The sequence below is a fragment of the Arabidopsis lyrata genome (genome assembly GCF_000004255.2).
Source record: "Arabidopsis lyrata subsp. lyrata unplaced genomic scaffold ARALYscaffold_7, whole genome shotgun sequence".
NCBI classification, from domain to species: Eukaryota; Viridiplantae; Streptophyta; class Magnoliopsida; order Brassicales; family Brassicaceae; genus Arabidopsis; species Arabidopsis lyrata.
Genome location: NW_003302549.1, coordinates 15,230,850 through 15,249,533, shown reverse-complemented (window position 1 = coordinate 15,249,533; position 18,684 = coordinate 15,230,850). Strand labels below are relative to the sequence as shown.

General features: G+C 33.3%; 2 protein-coding genes and 1 long non-coding RNA gene across 7 annotated transcripts; 1 reads left to right on the top strand and 2 right to left on the bottom strand.

Annotated features, from left to right (window-relative positions):
- Positions 1-2,532: 2,532 nt before the first annotated feature.
- On the top strand, positions 2,533-4,324 carry LOC9304451. 5 transcript variants are annotated; one of them, XR_002330170.1, is made up of 5 exons: positions 2,533-2,741; positions 2,839-2,916; positions 3,154-3,237; positions 3,562-3,625; positions 3,713-4,324. XR_002330170.1 is itself a non-coding variant. In XM_021016558.1 (5 exons), the coding sequence occupies exons 2-5, from the start codon at positions 2,857-2,859 to the stop codon at positions 4,077-4,079; spliced, it is 354 nt and encodes a 117-aa protein (XP_020872217.1). In that variant the 5' UTR covers positions 2,533-2,741; positions 2,839-2,856; the 3' UTR covers positions 4,080-4,324. The 5 variants fall into 5 exon arrangements, 1 of the variants encoding a protein (XP_020872217.1); XR_002330171.1 differs by having other exon boundaries at positions 3,562-3,792; positions 3,934-4,324; XM_021016558.1 differs by having other exon boundaries at positions 3,934-4,324.
- A 521-nt stretch (positions 4,325-4,845) lies between these two features.
- On the bottom strand, positions 4,846-6,113 carry LOC110226965. The gene is made up of 3 exons (XR_002330856.1): positions 5,967-6,113; positions 5,211-5,313; positions 4,846-5,115 (listed from the first exon to the last, which is right to left on the bottom strand). It is a non-coding gene; the product is annotated as an uncharacterized LOC110226965 (long non-coding RNA).
- A 6,100-nt stretch (positions 6,114-12,213) lies between these two features.
- LOC9304450 (histone deacetylase 7) lies at positions 12,214-14,798 on the bottom strand. Its single transcript, XM_021018448.1, is given in 4 exon segments — positions 12,214-12,482; positions 12,799-13,059; positions 13,061-13,137; positions 14,684-14,798. Coding segments are annotated over 4 exon segments (657 nt in total). The 3' UTR covers positions 12,214-12,278.
- Positions 14,799-18,684: the final 3,886 nt, after the last annotated feature.

The window sequence follows — 18,684 nt, the reverse complement described above, 5'->3', positions numbered from 1 at the left end:
AAGAAGCAACAGGGCGAGTCGATTAATTCAAAAATATGTACGACTCGATTAATCCACAAATTATGTGTTGATGTCATAAAGCTATATAATAATGAATAGAGATAATAACAACACTTCACTCTCTATCTAAATTCACAAACAGGTGAAGATATAATACATTTTTGGTGAACAATAAATACACAAACATAGTAATTTAGATACAATCATATATACAAAATTAGAATCAAACAAAGAAAAACTTGACTACTTAAAATTAAAAATTTATTAGTTAATACGTACCAAACCAAAAAATCAAAAACATTTGCAAAAATCATTTACATAAAGTATACTATATAATTAAATACTTGAATAAATAATCATATAATTGAAAGATAGAATTAAAACCCCGCGCGTAGCGCGGGTTCTCACCTAGTTGATATTAATATATGCTTAACTTGTGATTACGAACATGAGTTTTGTTAATTACATAATTAGCATAGGATTAATGTCATCAAAATGGATTAGTCTAAATTAGTGTTCTAAGGTCTAAGGATTAGCATTGAATAATTGAATGAGCATCATAGGTTAGCTAATAGTCACCCAAATCGATTGCCTTAACTCGATGGCTCGTTTGTTTATTATTGCTTAAATCGTTTTCTTTATAATCTCATTTCTTGCCTTATTTACATTTAAATCTTGTTAGTCCTTTTCATATGGCTTTCTTATGTCTTAATTTATCTTTTTTGATCATTGTTGTTTAATTTCACTTAGTTCTACTAGAAAAACCCAAAAACAATATATTTACGTAGCTTAAATAACTACATGCATTATTAGATTTAATCTTTATTTTTTTTGTGGTTTGACCCTTAATTATTACGATGACACGCCATATACTCGTGGTTGAGTGTGACTGAGGTTTTAAAACTTTGATTTATATATTCTAGCGAAAAAAGAGATGTTGTAGCCAATAAAATCAACTTAAGAGATGTTGACCTCACAATCCTTATGTAAGAGGGAATAGTATCTTATATGAATAATGAAACTAGAAATTACCCCCGGGTTTAACAAAAAAAAAATAATAAAAAAATAATGAAACTAGAAATTACATTTCTCTTTCTAATTGACAAATAAAAAATAGTTTGTCCTTCACAGACTGTAAAAAATAGTTTGTCCTTCACAGATTGAGGAGAAGATGAGAGGTTGGGTAAAAAGGTTTAAAAAGCTGAGTAAATGGCAGTCAACTGTAAATAACTCAATCTGTGAAAGACAAAATAGTGGTTTTATTTGTGGGGTAACTTTACGGTAACAATTATTACATACAAAACACGGGAAAACGGCAAATTCCCCCCAAAACTTAGTTATTTTATCGGATTCATACACATAACTTTGAGTTGTGCTTATAACTACGTGAACTTAACTAAATTTTGAATTTCCTACAGATGCTGACTAGGATGCCACGTAGGCATCTCATTTAAATTAAAAAAAAAAACACCATAGGGCGAGTTTCGAACCCACAACCTTTTCTAAGGCATAGCAAGCTTATATATAACGCAGGAAAATACCAGTTTCGCTATCACGATTTTCATTCTACGTGTAACACACACATATATATATATAACGCATACAGATCTCAAAAACTAATATATTCAATTTTACTCAACTCATGTTATCCATCCAATTCATCGTTTCCAATTCATCGTAAAATTGATTGTAAAAAAAAAAAAAACAAAGTAATATTAGCAAACGAACCAAATCAACTTAACAAACCCTAAAAAGAAGAAGAAGTAAAAAAATATCATCGTGTTCTTCGGCGACTCAATTAATAGTTCGAAAGTAAACCAAGTAAACCCATAATTTACCCACAAAATTAGATGAGAAAACCCAGAAAATAGAGATTGCAGCGGAATTGATTAAGGAGTCTGAAAAACAAATTAAGTGAATTTCAAAAATCTAATTCAAAATTATGAAGGAGATTGTTTTCAAATTCAAAATCATCATTCGTTGGAGAGATGAATCTTCTATATGACGAAGAAGAATGAAACAATGCTTAAATTGAACGTAGGTGAATGAAAGGCAGAAGACAAATTAACTTTTTTTTGTTTGAGTAGGTATATATAATATATATATAAATGTTTAAATCTTCAACGAAATTATGATAGCATAATTGGTATTGAGCATGCGATTCTTTAGCAAAGGTCGTGGGTTCGAAACCTGCCTATGGATATCTTTTTATAATTTAAATGTTACGACGCTTACGTGGCATCCTAGTCAGCATCTGTTAACGGAATACTTAACACCGTTTGTCGATTTGATGGTTTTGACCGGATGTTGAATGTTCGGGTAGGAAATTCAAAATTTAGATAAGTTTACGTAGTTATAAGTACAACTTAAAGTTATGTGTATGAATCCGATAAAGTAACAAAGTTTGGGGGGGGGGGAATTGGCCGTTTACCCCCACAAATAAAACCACTATTTTGTCCTTCACAGATTGAGTTATTTACAGTTGACTGCCATTTACTCAACTTTTTAAACCTTTTTACCCAACCTCTCATCTTCTCCTCTTCATCTCGTCTTATCTATTTGAGGCAAAAAATTAGGTTTTTTACAGTCTAGCTTCCGTAGCCACACGAAGTACAAAATGACGAAAAGGAAAACAAACTCTAAACGCAAGCCCAAAGATTCATCATCTCGCGTCGCATTTTCGGAGGGACGGGTTACTTTCGAACACCCATCCACGAAAAAACCTCGTAATAACAAAGCAGGTAAGAAAACCCCCAACCTGTACATCTAAATTAGGGTTTCTCAATTCAACCCCTCATACAAATTGAGAACTGGTTCCGCTAAATTATGTGAAATCAGGGGACTCGACACAAGAAAATGAGACTTCTCAAGGATTTACAACGCCCATTCCTGATATGCCCAAAGGATTTAAGGAAGGTAACTTTTCCGTTTTGGTTTTCTGATTTCTATCATTCCTTCCCTCCGCAACCAATGTCTTACTAATTTGCAGTTTCGCGTCATGATTTCGTAAAAATCATTATCATATTTTCAAAGATCTGCTCCGGATTTGATATTCTGGGACTTCGATGTTATTACCCAAAAAAAATCCTTTGTTCTGCGCTGATAAAAGTTGTCTTGTCAAATTATAACTGAAATCTTAATCACTTGGTCCAGGTAAATCATCCGTCTCGGCACACAGTCGTCCCCGTGGTGGTTCGGGAAGATCAAACCGTAATTTGGCTAAGTCATTTCCCTAAGGTAATTTACTCTTTTGTTGTGTTCTACATTTTTTGGGTGTTATTGGCTTCTCACTATGTAAGTTTTATGGGTTTGATTGGCTACTGATTTTGGTGAGGTTTTATGCTGACATTAAGTAGAAATTTATGTACTGATCTATTGTAGTGAAGGAGAATTTTGTGTTAAAAGTGTGAACAATTTCAAGGTCGTCTTCTATTGTTTGCTCTGCCTCTAAAATTAGTCAGAAAATGTTATCTATCCTCCTCTGTAAAACTATGTTTATGTGTTTTTTTTTGTGAAGCAATTAATTGTTAATCGGTTTATGGATTTATATATATGTGCCAGTTGCTTCTAAAACTAGCAACGCTATCGAAGGGTAGAGCTGATAGAATATATACGAAACCATTACGTGAGTTCTCTTCTAATCTCTTTGATTTGCAACGTTTGGTTCATTTATTCTTTCGTTTAATAACTCTGATTCCTGCAATTGTGTCAGACCCGTGTCAAGTATCACTCTGTTAAAATCCAAAGGCTGCTTATTTTTGCATCTATTGCGTTGGATGTGCCCATCGCTTCGTATGCCAAGAGCGAGCTTTTTTATTCCTAGTGTTTTTTTTTTTCTTAGTGAAGCTCAGTTCATTAACATGAATTTTGTAGTTGCTTTAAAGAAAAGCGGAATCTCTTAATATTGAACAAATCGTGATGGTGTGATTGAAGGAGTTCGTGAGAGAAAGCAAAGAAGAAAAGATGGAAAGAAACAAAGAGAAGAGAGGTTCAAACTCGACATGGGACGAGGAGATGAAAAAGCGAAGAAGAGGAGAAGAGAAGATAAGGAACAAGCACATAAGGAGAAAGATGAATAAAAAGAGTAACAAGCATGAAGGATACGAGATAAGGAGAATAAATTGATCTGTATCCCCAAAGAGAAAGTTTTGTTTTTCAGATTAGAGGATGAGAACACACTGATAACACAACAGTTCTGTACACTTATTTAGTTGTACACCATTACAAATGTACGCTAGTAAAGTGTATACAACAGTTCTGTACCCTCATCCAGTGTATATAATGGTTTCGTACTCTCAACCAGTGTACACAATGACTACTCTCATCCAGTGTATATAACGGTTACGTACTCTCAACTAGTGTTCATAATAATTATGTACTCTCATCTAGTGCACACCTAATTAAGTGTACACTGCACACTGTACAAATAAAAATATGTACACTTAATTAAACTTGTCCACTACATGTAAAAATATCTTGTCCACTACATGTATTGTACAATATAACTATTTCATCCACTGCAAGTAGTGTACAGTTATAGCATTTACAATTCTACTTTCATTATTTTGGTATATTTAGTATATGTTTTTTTCTATTGCAGCTAAAATATTCTGGTGAATCGGAAGTCATTCTTAAAGATGATGTAATTTGATTCGCCATGGGCGTTCGGCGGGTTCGGGTTATACGGGTCGGTTTGTTCGGTTTGTGGGAAATTTGGTTTTCTCAAAATCCTGCCGAATTGACCCGAATTTAAATTCGGTTCGGTTCGGTACTCGGTTTTTTCGGTTCGGTTATGTGGTTTAAAATCAATTCCGAAGTAAACCGATTTTTTCTCTAATTCGGTTAATTTGAACCGAATTAAACAAAAAAATAATCATAATGGGCTCAAAAAAAAAATTACAATTACAAACCAACAATTATTAGGCCTAATCTTAATACAAATGAATATACAAGCCCAATCCCAAGCCCAAACCCAAACCTAAACTCTAACCCATCAAAATTTAGGGTTAATGGGATCTCCCAAGCCCTCGTGGCCGCCACCTCTCTTCTAAGCCATCGGATATGCAACTGCGACCGTGACGGCAAAGGTGGTGGTGACATCTGACCGCCTATCCCCTGAAAAATATTTCTGTGTTAAGAACAAACCGAAGAACAACAAATAAACAAAGGAATCAACGATTAAGAACAAAGCCACAAATCGGATTTCATACCCAACAGATTATCTAGACTGTTGCAGAAAGATCCTTTGGAACAATCTGTAACCAATGAGAAGAATGCTTCCTCTGTGAATCTGTCTTATCCAACGAACTTGAACTGCAAAAAAAAAAAAAAAAAAAAAAACTGTTAAAATAAAACATAAATCTTCGATTACTTGTACCAAGAAAATTGAAAAGAAAAACGAAGGAAAGAACTTAAAAGAAAAAAAAAACGATTATAGGAATTTTTGAAACCTAAGAAGTTGATTTGAAGAAACAAACAGAACTCTTCGATTAATCTTACTGAAATAAAGTAAATCAAATAAAAAAACCCTAAGATGTTAATTCGATTAATTTTACTCAAATCATGTAAAACGAGAGAAATAACTTCAATTAAACGCGATTTTTAAACCCCTAAGAACATTAATCGAAAAGATTTCGAGTAGTTTTACTCAAAATCGAAACTTTGAAAACCCCTAAGAACTTAATTAAACGCAATTTTCGAAACTTTGAAACTCCTAAGAACTTCAATCAAGTAATTTTACTCAAATCGAGAGAGATGATCGATTTTAAAACTTTCACAAAACAAAGAATTAAGGAAACCGAAAACGAAATTCGAAATTCAAAAGAAAGAGAATCGAAACTTACACAGAGTGATTTCACGAATTTGCGACGGAGGAGTTGCAGAAAAATAAAAAATAAAAACAAAATCCTTTTTCTGTGTATTGCGTAGCCTTTAGTTCTATAAAACTGAATCAATCAAAAGCTTACCTGTTTCTATAATTCGGAATCTGCGGTACAAACTTGATAAACAGCAACGACAAAGCTCGATCTAAGCAGTATTTCGTTGTTGAAATTCAGATCGAAGATTAGTATGAGAGTTTTCTAGGTTTGGTGTTTCATAGAACCGATAAAGACAATAATGGTTGTTTAGACAATTATCTGTCCAAAAAAAAAAAAAAAACAGTATTATTTCAACTGGACCACAATGTATTTAGGCCCAATAGACAGGCTTTTAGATTTTACTGGATCACAGTAATATATTAACGGATTCGCATATTGGCAATTAGATTTTATATGGCCCAAACGTCAAACTTATCAAATTACAAACAAACAATTACTTAAAATATTTATACATATCTAACTTATCTATTTATTCAAAATTTAAATCCAATTTAACATAAAAAAAAATTATTTACGAAATTTTTTAAAAACATAGAAAAATTGAAAATACATTTATATTTCATTATCTATTTTATTATCTGATACCAAAATCTTTTTTAAAAAATACAATAGTTACATACAACAAAAACACATATTTATTGACAACAAATGTTATACAACACATTTTTAAAATCTTAGATCCCACACCAAAGTTAACAACAAACTATGTTCTGGTACGAGTGAAACCACGCATATACTGTATCTATTCAAAACAACTCTTCATAAATAAATTTACAAACAAAAAACAACTCTATACATAAATAATAAACCACAATTATAACCCCCACACGTATGTGCGGGTCCGGACCTAGTTGATTATATAAGTGGGATCCATAGCCAACGTCACCGCAAAGCCTCAAACGGTTACTTTTAGCATGTGCCGTTTTAATAAATTTGTGCGTGTGAGTGTGAGATACTACAAAAATGCTACACAAATAAATAAAGACCTTGAAAGCGACATAAAAAGACAAGATTGAAATTCTGAGATAAGCAGCCAAAAATGAAGATCAAAAACCGAAAATTGGATTTAGTGTTATACACAAAGGTTTATATATATAATTTTTTGTTTTGTATCGGATACGGTTGTGGGCTCAATTCATATTGTTCACACGTTTTTGGGAGGAAATGGCACTAAATCTTTGTTTAGGTAGAAAAAGACATTAAACGGATTGTTCGGGTTGGAATACGCATTTTTTTCTCGTTTTGTCTGTAGGTAATGCCACCTCATCAAACACACGTGTTAGCTAAGTCATCCATAATAATGGTTAACTAACGTCTGTTACCAATGACTATCATTTATGCACATATAGAAGAGTTGAGGTATGATTTTTGAATTTTTAAATCATTTGGGGAGAAAATAGCACTGAGAAAGAAAAAGATACCACACAAAATTTTTGAGGTTGAAATACACCCTTTTCCCGTGTGTGAGAAGTGTGAGACGGCAACGTCATAAGCGGAGTTATTAACATTTAAAATATGCGTAAAAAATGATATTAAATTACAAATACATACTTTTATGGACTCTTATTCAAAATTAAAACACGTTGACACATAGTAATTATAAATAAACATGAAGAAAGTTAGTTTGAAGACTAAGCTGTAGAAAACTAATCTTGCATTTTTTCCTTTTCATAGAATCCTTAGCCAACCAACTTTGCGTTGTTTCATTTCCATGAGATCATATTTAATTAATCAAATTTCTTATAATATAGCTCGTTTATGAAATTCAATATACCCTTTATGTGTTTATTTAAAATATAATTTTTTAAAGCTATTTGCTTACTCGAACAACTGGAAATAAGCCACCAGGATAATATATTTTTGTTTTTACCACCAGAATAATTTAAAGAGGGAGACAAGTTGGTAAGTAAAAATTATATATATATGGGGAAATATTGTGAAATTTTTGCTCTAGTGTTGAAAAGAACCGAAGTATGTACCATGTATAATCTTTTCTAGCTTTGTTTTCATTTTTGTATTTTGTGATAATTTAGTGTTATACTATGTTGCTAAAGTTTAGTTATCAAGTTGATATTAAGAAACACAAACCTTAATAAAGTATTTCTCTCATTATTAATCTTAGCTTAAGAAAACTCTCTCAAAAACTTAAGCTCTCAAACACAAACCAAATCTCTCAAAACAATCTCTTAGCTTTGTCATAACTCGACAAGCTCTATTTATACATAAAACCAAAACCAAATCCTAATAAAAAAACACCAATTAAATCTTCTAGATAAGTCCTAAACCAACTAGGACTTATCTTTAAACTAATATTTGAGCTTATCTCTTCAAGCTTAAACCAACATTCCCCCCTTTAAGCTTGAACTCTTCTTTCTTCAAATCTTGAACACCAATGAGATCTCTCATCTCCTTGAACTTAATCCTCCCAAGTGCTTTTGTTAGTATGTCCGCCTTTTGCTCAATTCCGGGAACATGCTCAAACTCTATTTGACCATTCTCAATATTATGACTATTATCGCTGTAACCTATGAGTTTTGGTAGACTCATTCTCTCAAAACATAAACCAAGTGATGTAGTTCCCTTTAGGTATCTCAGGACCTGTTTCATTGCAGCTCCATGGGACTCTCTTGGACTCTGCATATACCTGCTGAGTATGCCAACACAAAAACTCAAATCTGGCCTTGTATGCAACAAGTAACGCAGACAGCCAACATTCTTCCTATAGCTTGTTGCATCTATCTCCTTTTCATCTTCAGCCTTTGACAGACTCAGTCCCATTTCCATTGGTGTATGCACCGGATTGCAATCTGCCATGTTAGCGTTTTCAAGTATCTTCTGAGCATACCTACTTTGGTTCAACGTTATTCCATACTGATTTTGAACTACCTCAATCTCTAGGTAGTATGTTAGCTTTCCCAAATCACTCATCTCAAACTTAGATGACATCTCCTTCTTGAATTCACTGATGCAGCTTAAGTCTGTTCATGTTACAAACAAGTCATCAACATAGACACCAATAATAAGTAATTGCTTCCCAATTTCTTTTCGATAAACTGATGAACTGCAGCTCAAGGAGAATTAGGTTCAACTTGTTGTTCCAGGCCCGTGGTGCTTGCCTTAATCCGTAAAGTGCTTTATTAAGCTTGTAGACTTTGGTTTTGTTTCCATCCTTCTCAAAACCCTCTGGTTGCAGAACATAAACCGTTTCCTTCAATTCGCCATGGAGAAATGCTGTTTTGACATCTAAATGGTGAATCTCCCATCCATAAGCAGCAGCAAGATCAATGAGGAGTCTTATTGTTTCAATTCTTGCCACATGAGCAAACACTTCCTCAAAATCCACACCATATTGTTGCACATACCCCTTTGCAACAAGTCTTGCCTTATGCTTGTTAATGCTCCCATCTGAGTTCCTTTTGAGCTTAAAAACCCATTTAAGCCCGATTGGTTTTGCTCCTATTGGCAAATCGACAAGATCCCATGTCTTAAGCTTCTCGATTGAACTAATTTCTTCTTCACAAGCTTGTATCCATTCTTTTGATTCTCTAGCTTCTGCAAAATTTCTTGATTCATTATTTAAAGATAACAGCAACAACTCTCCTTCCTCCTCTGCAATCAAAACGTAATCTTCTAGATACTTTGGCATGTGTGTTTCTCTTGTCGATTTCCTTAGCACTGTTGTGCCGTGTGGTGTCGAACGACACACGGTATGTGTGTCGATGGACACATTGTCCGAAAACAATGGTTCAGCTACTGCACCTGGTTCCTGCATTTCTTCAGATTCTTCAGAGTTTTCTTCTCTGTTCTCAGTAAGTTGCCCTGTCTCAACAATTTGATCACTCTCTTGTATTCCATGATTTCCAAAACCATCAAGTCTTATCTTAAAAGTTCCACTCCTATCTTTCTCACTTTCAACATCTCTCCAATTCCATCCTTTAGTTTCATCAAAGATGACATCTCTGCTTACAACAACTTCCTCATCTGTGGATCAAACATTCGATAAGCTTTTGACCCTGGTTCTGTTCCTAAGTGAACAAGTATTCTTGTTCTGTCACCAAGCTTCTTCAGGTGTGGAGAATCAACTTTTGTGTAACCAAGACAACCAAAGACTCTTATGTGTGCTACACTTGGTTTCGAATCTCTGAAAAGTTCATAAGGAGTTACATCATTAAGAGATCTAGTCGCCACTCTGTTTATCAAATACGTTGAATGCCTGACAGCTTCTCCCCACATGTAATTTGGCATATGCATATGTTTCAGAATACTTCTAGCCATCTCCATAAGTGTTCTGTTTCTTCTCTCAACAACACCATTCTGCTGTGGAGTGTAAGGCGCAGTGAGATGCCTTTTGATACCATTGTTCTCACAGAAAACATTGAACTCATTTGAAGTAAATTATCCTCCTCTGTCAGTTCTCAGTGTTTGTATCTTCTCTTCGACTTCCTTCTCTACCATTATTTTGAAATTCCTGAACTTGACAAAGGCATCTCCTTTATCCTTTAACAAAATCGTCCACATGTATCTTGAATAGTCGTCTATGAGAACAAAGATATAGCGATTTCTTGCACTTGTGCTTGGTGAAATTGGTCCACAAAGGTCACCATGTATCAATTCAAGCTTCTTTTTAGCTCTGTAGGCTGTTGCTTTAGAAAACACTTGACGAGTTTGTTTACCGAGTAAAAACCTTATAAAAACCACCACAATGTTTCTATTTGTGTAAGGTCCACTTTTGTTGGTTCAAATTGTTTCCACGTTTAGGCATTAAAGAATCCACTTCCATATTCCATATATATATTGTAAGTTCTTTTTTGGTCAATACAAAGAAGACCTTGGATCAAAAATATAAATGATGATGATGAGGGAGTTTTGGAGACTTTTGACAACAATCAGTTGTTTGAGTTTCCTATAATATTTGAATGGTGAAGTAATCACGCTTATTTACAATGTTGATTTCTTCACTAGTGTGGGTGCTATGCTTATACACCAATCGTTCTTTATGTACATGTTTTTAGAACAACTCACAAAGTTAAAATCTTCAATGAAAATTTGGTAGCGGAAACATGAAAACAAACAACTGAATCAAGAAAGCAGGAGACAAGAATCATCGCATTGGTTTCGAGCAGAATATTTCTGAATCAAGAAAACAGATAAGAATCAAGAGACTGGACTGCAAATGATTAAAAACCCTACTCAATAGACTTGACAACAAGTTCGGAAAAATTCCCAAATGCAAATAATCAACTCCCAACGACAGTTAACTTAACACCTAACGATAATCAAAAGAGGATTCCAGTGATAATTCGAGATTCAAGAGTCAATTAAAGTCCAACTTAAATCGCAAAAGAATAAACAGCATGGTTATCGTAGGAAAAAAGACAAAAAAATTAAACCAATTTGCTCGAGTCAACTGATCAACAACAAATGCAATTGAAATATCTATATAGCATCAAAACCAGCAGGGATTATTGTTGATTTTGCCCTTTTTTACCAAAATCTTTTGAAAATGCCATTTTTGCAAAAATCTTATGGATTTGCCATTTTCTAACACTTAAAAATGTACGTATTTCGGATTTTTTTTAGTAAAAATACGTAGTTTATACAAAATACTAAACCCTAAGAACAACCACAACCGACTAAACCCAAACATAACGAATAAAACGCATGTTTCCGTAGCCTGAAAAAGGGCAAAATCCATAAACTATTCAAAAAAGGGCAAAATCCACAAATGCCATCACAAAAAATGGCAAATCCATAATTGATTCAAACCAGCACGTATAAGATCATGACAAGTTGAGAAAATAAAATCATTAAACAATCACATATATACCATTTCACACTTCAAGTGTTTCTGAAGACTGCTATCATCTAAACCAAGGTTCTAAAAATCGGCCTAGGCGGCTACTAGGCGTCCGCCTAGGCGCTCATGAGCCTCCGGGCGCCCCGATTTTCGTAAAATCGGTGAATCAAATCGGTTTACCGGTTTAGGCGTTAAAAATCGGAGAAATCGGCCAAATCGGTCAAATCGGCCGGTTTATTTTCTGATTTTTTTGTTTTTTTTTTTTAATATAACATTATTTTGAATAAATAAAAAAAATAATAAAATGAAAAGATTAGAAAAAGATAATTAATTATTAAATTGTAAATTATAATTTAGTTAGTCTCAGTTTTTTTATTTACAGTGACTAAACTATATAATTCTTATATAAAATAGGTATAAATATATATAAGAAGTTCAAATATGTAATATTTTTTGTATTTCATATTTTATAAATTATAATTTGTTATAAAAATATTAAAAATATTTAGAAATATAATAATAATTCATTAACGCCTAGGCCCCGACTAGGCCCCGATTAATCGATCTAGGCGCTAGGCCTCATTCGAACGCCTAACTAGCGCCTAGGGATTCTTTGAACCTTGATCTAAACCATCCTTCAATGGTGCATTTAGTGAATAATATTGTCCTCTTCCTTCCCCAAAGTCACTTATGTCTCCGGAGTCCCCAATTTTGTGGAAATAAACAGTCATAACTCTATCAGTGTCCTTAAATGCTTCTTCCACTCCATCCCCATGACGAAAGCCAATATCTACGTAGAGAACTCTCTGTCAAAATCAAAGTTAAACAAAGCATTCAGTCTCACCATGCTAACTAGGCCTAATTCAATAACTCAAGTGAAAAACAAAATGTTCTTCAATAGCTGATATCATAAAATTCCTAACCTATTCCCAGAAACATCAAGATTCTAAGCGCAAGAGGCATCAAGATTCAAATCTGAACATTAAGTTGAGGAAAATTGCAAATTCCCAGAGACAAGTCATTCATAGAAGCAGATTCTAAGCCTAATTCAAGAATCAACGCATGAAGTTCATGAAATTGCAAATTCCGCGATTGTATATTGAAACTAAATCAAACAGTTACCTTGAAAGTTTTGAGCAACTCGAGAATCCCAAGCACAACGTCATTGGCATAGCCAAAGTCAGAAGCCTTATCTTTCTTCGCATTTTGCATCCCACCGGCCCAATTGATAGCAATATCTGCTTCTTGACGGTTCAATTTAGCGGCGGCGCTAATAGTACCACCAGCGTAAGCACGACAATAATCGAAGAGGTTATGGAAGACAGGACCGTCCAAGTCCACATCTATGTTGAATTGCTTGAGGTTTTTGAGAGACGGAAGGATCGGTTATGGTTTCTGGCGTGAGGGATTTGAGGAACTCGACATACTCCGTCGAGTGAAAGTTTTCGAAATCGGAAGGAGCTTTAGATTTGTTTCAGAAGGGTATAATGGTCTCTTTAATACAAATTAGAGAGGGGTAGATTAGAGAGGTACATTTTTGAAAAGTGATAGAGAAGGCATTTGTAGCAATTTCTCTTCCTTTTTTCTTTTAGAATTAATAATTACATTATACTAGAAATTAACCCGCGGTACACCGCGGGCCTATATTTTTACTAAATAAAAATTATTATTTTTAAGATGATTTATAGATATATGGTACACCGCATGACAATAAAAATAATTTTTTAAAAACAAATATCACATCATCTTTTTAGGGAGTCTTCGTGCTATTAATTTGGCAAAGTGCCAAAAAAATTTATTAGTGTTTATAAATTTATATATATTTAACAATTGTTTATAAATTTATGCTTAATATATGAAAATGATATATAGAGTTGTTTATGTTTATTATTAATGTGTTAAAAAAATATAAAGGACTAAACTTAACCCAAAAGAAAAAAAACAGATCATAATAATACATGACCCGTTTTTAATGAAGTGGATCTTTTTATCCAGATCCGATTAAATATAAGATATGATATTTGAATATACGACTCACTAAAAAATAACAGAAAATTTCTTTAAAATTCATCTAAAATATATAAATATAAATTGAGGATATTATTTCAACACATAAATATTTCACGGGTAAGTATATTTTATGATTATCATTTACGATTGTCATATATGGTAAAATATGGCATTTCCTTACCGATTGGTAAGAGACTAATGTTCAATTAGAAGTTTGATTAGTAAGAACTGATATCAAAAAGAGAAGGAGAATACAAAAACTTGGAAATTGTGTTTTATGATTATTTAATATTTTTGACACTTCGAACAGTATCACTAAAAACCTTTTTATGTTTTGTCACAAATGGGACCTAAAATCAGTATGGTGTGGTAATAATTTATGTATCCTATTCGGCTATTCCTAATCAATATTCTAAGTAAAGAGATGATATTAAAGTTAAAAAGATTCCTTCGAAGATCAATAATTGGGAACATCAAATCCTTATCATAAAAACCATCACACTCTAAACTACAGTAAACAAAAAAAAATCCCTTTCGATTGGTGATTATCTAAGATAAAGCTATAATGATCAATGATGTCGAAATCAAAAGCTCTAGCATTCACGATCCCTGCTTTATCTTACTCCTCCTTCTTCCTCTTCTCTTCTTCACCAAAGTCTCACTACCACGAGCTCGTCCTCTCTGCTTCCTTTTCCAACAATTTTTTTTTGTCTCAATGAATCGATATATTAAATAAAAGGGTTCAGATACAGAATAATAAAAAACAGAGCAAAACAGGGGACGAACCAAAATAGAAACAGAGTAACGCAGACCAAGAGAACGGAATCAACCTGTCGTTGCACTCCTTTTTCTAAACTTCATTCACTCTGACTCCAACACGTTTCTAAACACTTTTGATTTAATTATCTGTTGTATATCAAGAAGTTAAAAAAAGATTATAAGTTAGATTCCTATATATATAACTCCAAATAATTGATATAGTTCTAAAAGATTTTACCAAAACAGCTTAGTGGGAGTAGAATTCTTGGACCATTGTCACCAGGTTTGACGATAATATCATGGTGTATCGCTTCTTTCAATGCTATAACATGCTCACTGGTGCTATCTGCCATGTTTTTCCAGTCAATACAACTTAATCAAGTCATAATCATACATTCATTAAAATCCTAATGAAACCCTAGAATTATACTATCAAGCCAACGATTAGCAATCAGCAAGCAAGTAATGCAATAATCAAAGGGATATACACCTAAAAGACCTAGATAATATGGAGAAACCGATAAAGACTTTGGCACCTATATAGAGAGAAGATCTCAAGAAGCATCTATATATAGATTCAGCCTTTAGGGCGAATTACGAACTTTTTTCCAATTATTTTTGGATTTAAATTTCAAATTTCGATATGTTGGCATATAAGGAAAACAGATCCCACATGATTAGGAACTATTCAAACTAATTACCGTAACTTGTGTGAGAAATATTCTTCACAATTGGTATACTGTACTACTTAAAAATTGCATATTACCATGCATATGTATAAATCGAAGATTTGATTCTGATATTACAATTATTGTTAGCATTTAATTTTATTGTCGTTTTTTTTTGAAGAGATATCTTACCAAAAAAGATTTACATAGCAATTATCGTATGTACTTTAGGAATATGCTATAATTTCGGTTAGAAGAGTAGTAATTGTTTTATTTATAATAAATTATTCGAATATTTGAAGCCTTGATTTATAGTAAATAGTAAATGAAATCTATTAAAATCACACCAAAATGAGATCTTAGGTAAGGAAACAACAATATTTAATATTAAATTAGTTAGGATTAGGTAGAATTGAAAACATTAAATCGATAATATACAATCGAGAATATAGCAACATATTCGATATTTAGTTTGCTTAATATCTTTATTAAATTTTGCAAATTTAAATAATAAATGCTAATGACATGCCGATTAATGTGGGAATAAATTAAGGAAACAGAGTTAAATAGGTAATTAAAGAGATAATGTCGTTTTTTATTACACATTTCCTTAAATCTCTTATCCAGGATCCGAATAGCTTTAAACCGGGTAAAACCCGGATCCAAATGAATTAAAGCAAAAAAGTACTGTAAAAATGTATATGTAGATTAATTAATTGTATAATTTCTTAATTTATGTAGGGGGACTCACAAAAATGCCCCCTTTTTAATACCCCTTTTCAAAAATACCCCCTCCCTAATAGCTTCCCTGAAATTGACTATTTTACCCTTAATGAGTAACCAAATTGACCAATTGAGGAACCAAATTGAAGAAGAGAAAACTGGGGAACGACGAACAAAAATCTCGGCGTCTCTCGTCACCTTCACAGCCGACGAACAAAAGGTGATGAGATCTTAGATCCGTCGATATCTTCATCTTAGATCCGTCGAGTTCAATCGAGTTCAATCGACGAGGATCAATCGATTCTGTAATCAAAAATCTGTGACTCATCCCAATCTGCATCAATTAGGTTCGAATCGCTTCTGAAATCTGAACCGTTTAGATCCAAAAGTTCATCGATTTCGTCTTCAAATCTGAATTGATTAATTAAGAGCTTCGATTCTGTGTTTATCTATTTTCTCGAATTTGTCTTGCTTGAAAATTATAATTCGTGTTACCTTTAAAAACTTTCTAAAACCATTGTAAAAATTTCTTCTTCATCTTCTCACTGTATTTATGTTCTTCAGTAACTATTGTACACTATTAGTGAAATAATTTTGATTTACCGTGTTTTTTGTGAAGATTGTAAACCTTTAAAAAATATTGTAAAACCATGAAGAACTTTATAAATACCTTGTGAACTATCATAAAGATACATATGTTTAACATTATAATACATTATCTTTTTTATCAGGTCGTAATGATTGAGTTGAATTGCATATCTGGTGTTTGGAAACTGAAAAATAACAATTGTTGGGATTTTAAATTTGATGTTGAAAGAGGAGGGTCTCTTACTTTTATCAATGAGGATACGTGTTTCACTGATTTGTGTGCTGTTGTTATAGAAGATTTTGGAATTGATGTCGGTATTAATATAGTGAAACTCAGTTATTCATTACCCTCTACAAAAGACATGCCTCCTATGTATATTAGAAATGATAGGCAAGTGCAAGCATTTATGAAAAAGCTTGCGGAATTCAGAGGCGGTATTCAGCTATGTGTAACTGTTGAGAAGGTATTTTACCAACATTCAATTTTGTAAACTGGTTTAACAAATTTGTAAACAGTTTTAATTATCTTTACAGGGGAAAACAAGCAGTAATCCAATGATGGGGACAAGCAACATCTCAATTAGTAGTGAGAGCAATACAGATCCTTATTCTACATATCAAGTCATGAATGAGGTAAAACAGTAAAGAAACCTTGTAAATTAGTAAAGAAATCATTAAAATAGCTTGTAAATAAGTTAACGAAGATTCAAAATAACTTGTAAATTTGCAAAAATTATATTACAGGTACAAATGTATTCTGCAAACCTTGCTCCTATAACTTTTGTTTCAGCTCCTGCATGTCATGTCATGAATGAGGTATTTTCAATTCCCTTACAAATTCTTTGAAAATCAGTAAAAAATCTTTTTAAAAAACCTTGTAAAACCCTTTTAAAAACCCTTTTTAGTACACCTTTTAAAATAACTTGTAAATCCTTTTAAAATACCTTGTAAAACAATTCAAATCCAATTTTTTTTTGCTTTTGCAGATGGGATTTGACTCAACCATCCCGGAGAGGGTTATAACTGAAACGGAATCCTTCTCTAATATATCTGAAGGTTCAGCTCCTGTAGGTGGTTCTACTATTTCTGCATCTTCAAATACTTTGTATTGTGGAAAGTTGTTCAAGGACAAAAAGGAAATGGGAAGGCAGATGCAGTTATTTGCAATGGAGAATAACTTCGAGTTCCGGACTAAGAAATCAGACTCAACACGGTATACTCTTCGTTGCATTGATGAAAAATGTAGTTGGAGGTTACGTGCAACTAGGGTTAAGGCATCAGATAGTTTTATTATTAAAAAGTATGTTAGTGAGCACTGTTGTGATTATTCGCTAAGGAAGGTTAATCATCGCCAAGCAACTGCTAGGACATTAGGAGAAATGGTAAGTAATCATTTTCGTGGAGAGAAGCTTGCGCTTAAACCTAAACAACTGATAGAAAAATTCAGACACGACAATGGGATTGGAGTTCTTATTCAAAAGCGTGGAGAGCTAAAGATCATGCAATCGATGTTGCTAGGGGTACACCTGAAGATGGTTATGAGTTCTTGCCAATGTGGATGTACATGGTAAATGAGAAGAATCCTGGTTCTGCAACCTTCATTGAGGTCGATCCTGACAACAAATTTAAGTACGCATTTCTTGCCTTTGGTCCGTCAATTAGAGGGTTTAAGTTGATGAGAAAAGTGATTTGTATTGACGGTTCTCATTTGAAATCAAATTTTAAAGGGACTTTGCTTGGTGCCTCAGCACAAGATGGTGACTTTCATTTGTATCCTATTGCATTTGGCGTAGTTGATTCAAAAAATGATGCTTCGTGGGACTGGTTTATGAAGTGTTTGAAGAAAATTATCCCGGATGAACCTGATTTAGTTTTTGTGTCAGATCGTGCATCATCAATTGCCAATGCTCTTATTGTTAATTATCCACTTGCTCATCATGGGATCTGCATTTTTCATTTGGAGAAAAACCTTGAGACTGGGTTTAAGTCATCCTCAACGCTTATTCCAGTTATGAAAGATGCAGCTTATGCTTACACAAGGTTTGATTTTGAACAGTTGTTCCATGAACTGTCTCTTGCTGACAACAAGATGGCACAGTATCTGTGGGATTTGGATGTCAAAAAATGGTCACGTGCTTGTGCACCTGCCAATCGATACAACATTATGACATCAAACTTAGCTGAGTCTTTGAATTCTCTGTTGAAAGAAAGCCGTGAGTATCCAATTGTCTGTTTGTTTGATACAATTAGGTCTACTCTT

Bases quoted from the DNA above. Each gene is read 5' to 3' on its own strand.
- LOC9304451 (XM_021016558.1), top strand. From the start codon at position 2,857: ATGAGACTTCTCAAGGATTTACAACGCCCATTCCTGATATGCCCAAAG. The intron at 2,917-3,153 runs GTAACTTTTCCG...CACTTGGTCCAG, and splicing joins GCCCAAAGGATTTAAGGAAG to GTAAATCATCCGTCTCGGCA. The intron at 3,626-3,933 runs GTGAGTTCTCTT...GTGTGATTGAAG, and splicing joins AATATATACGAAACCATTAC to GAGTTCGTGAGAGAAAGCAA.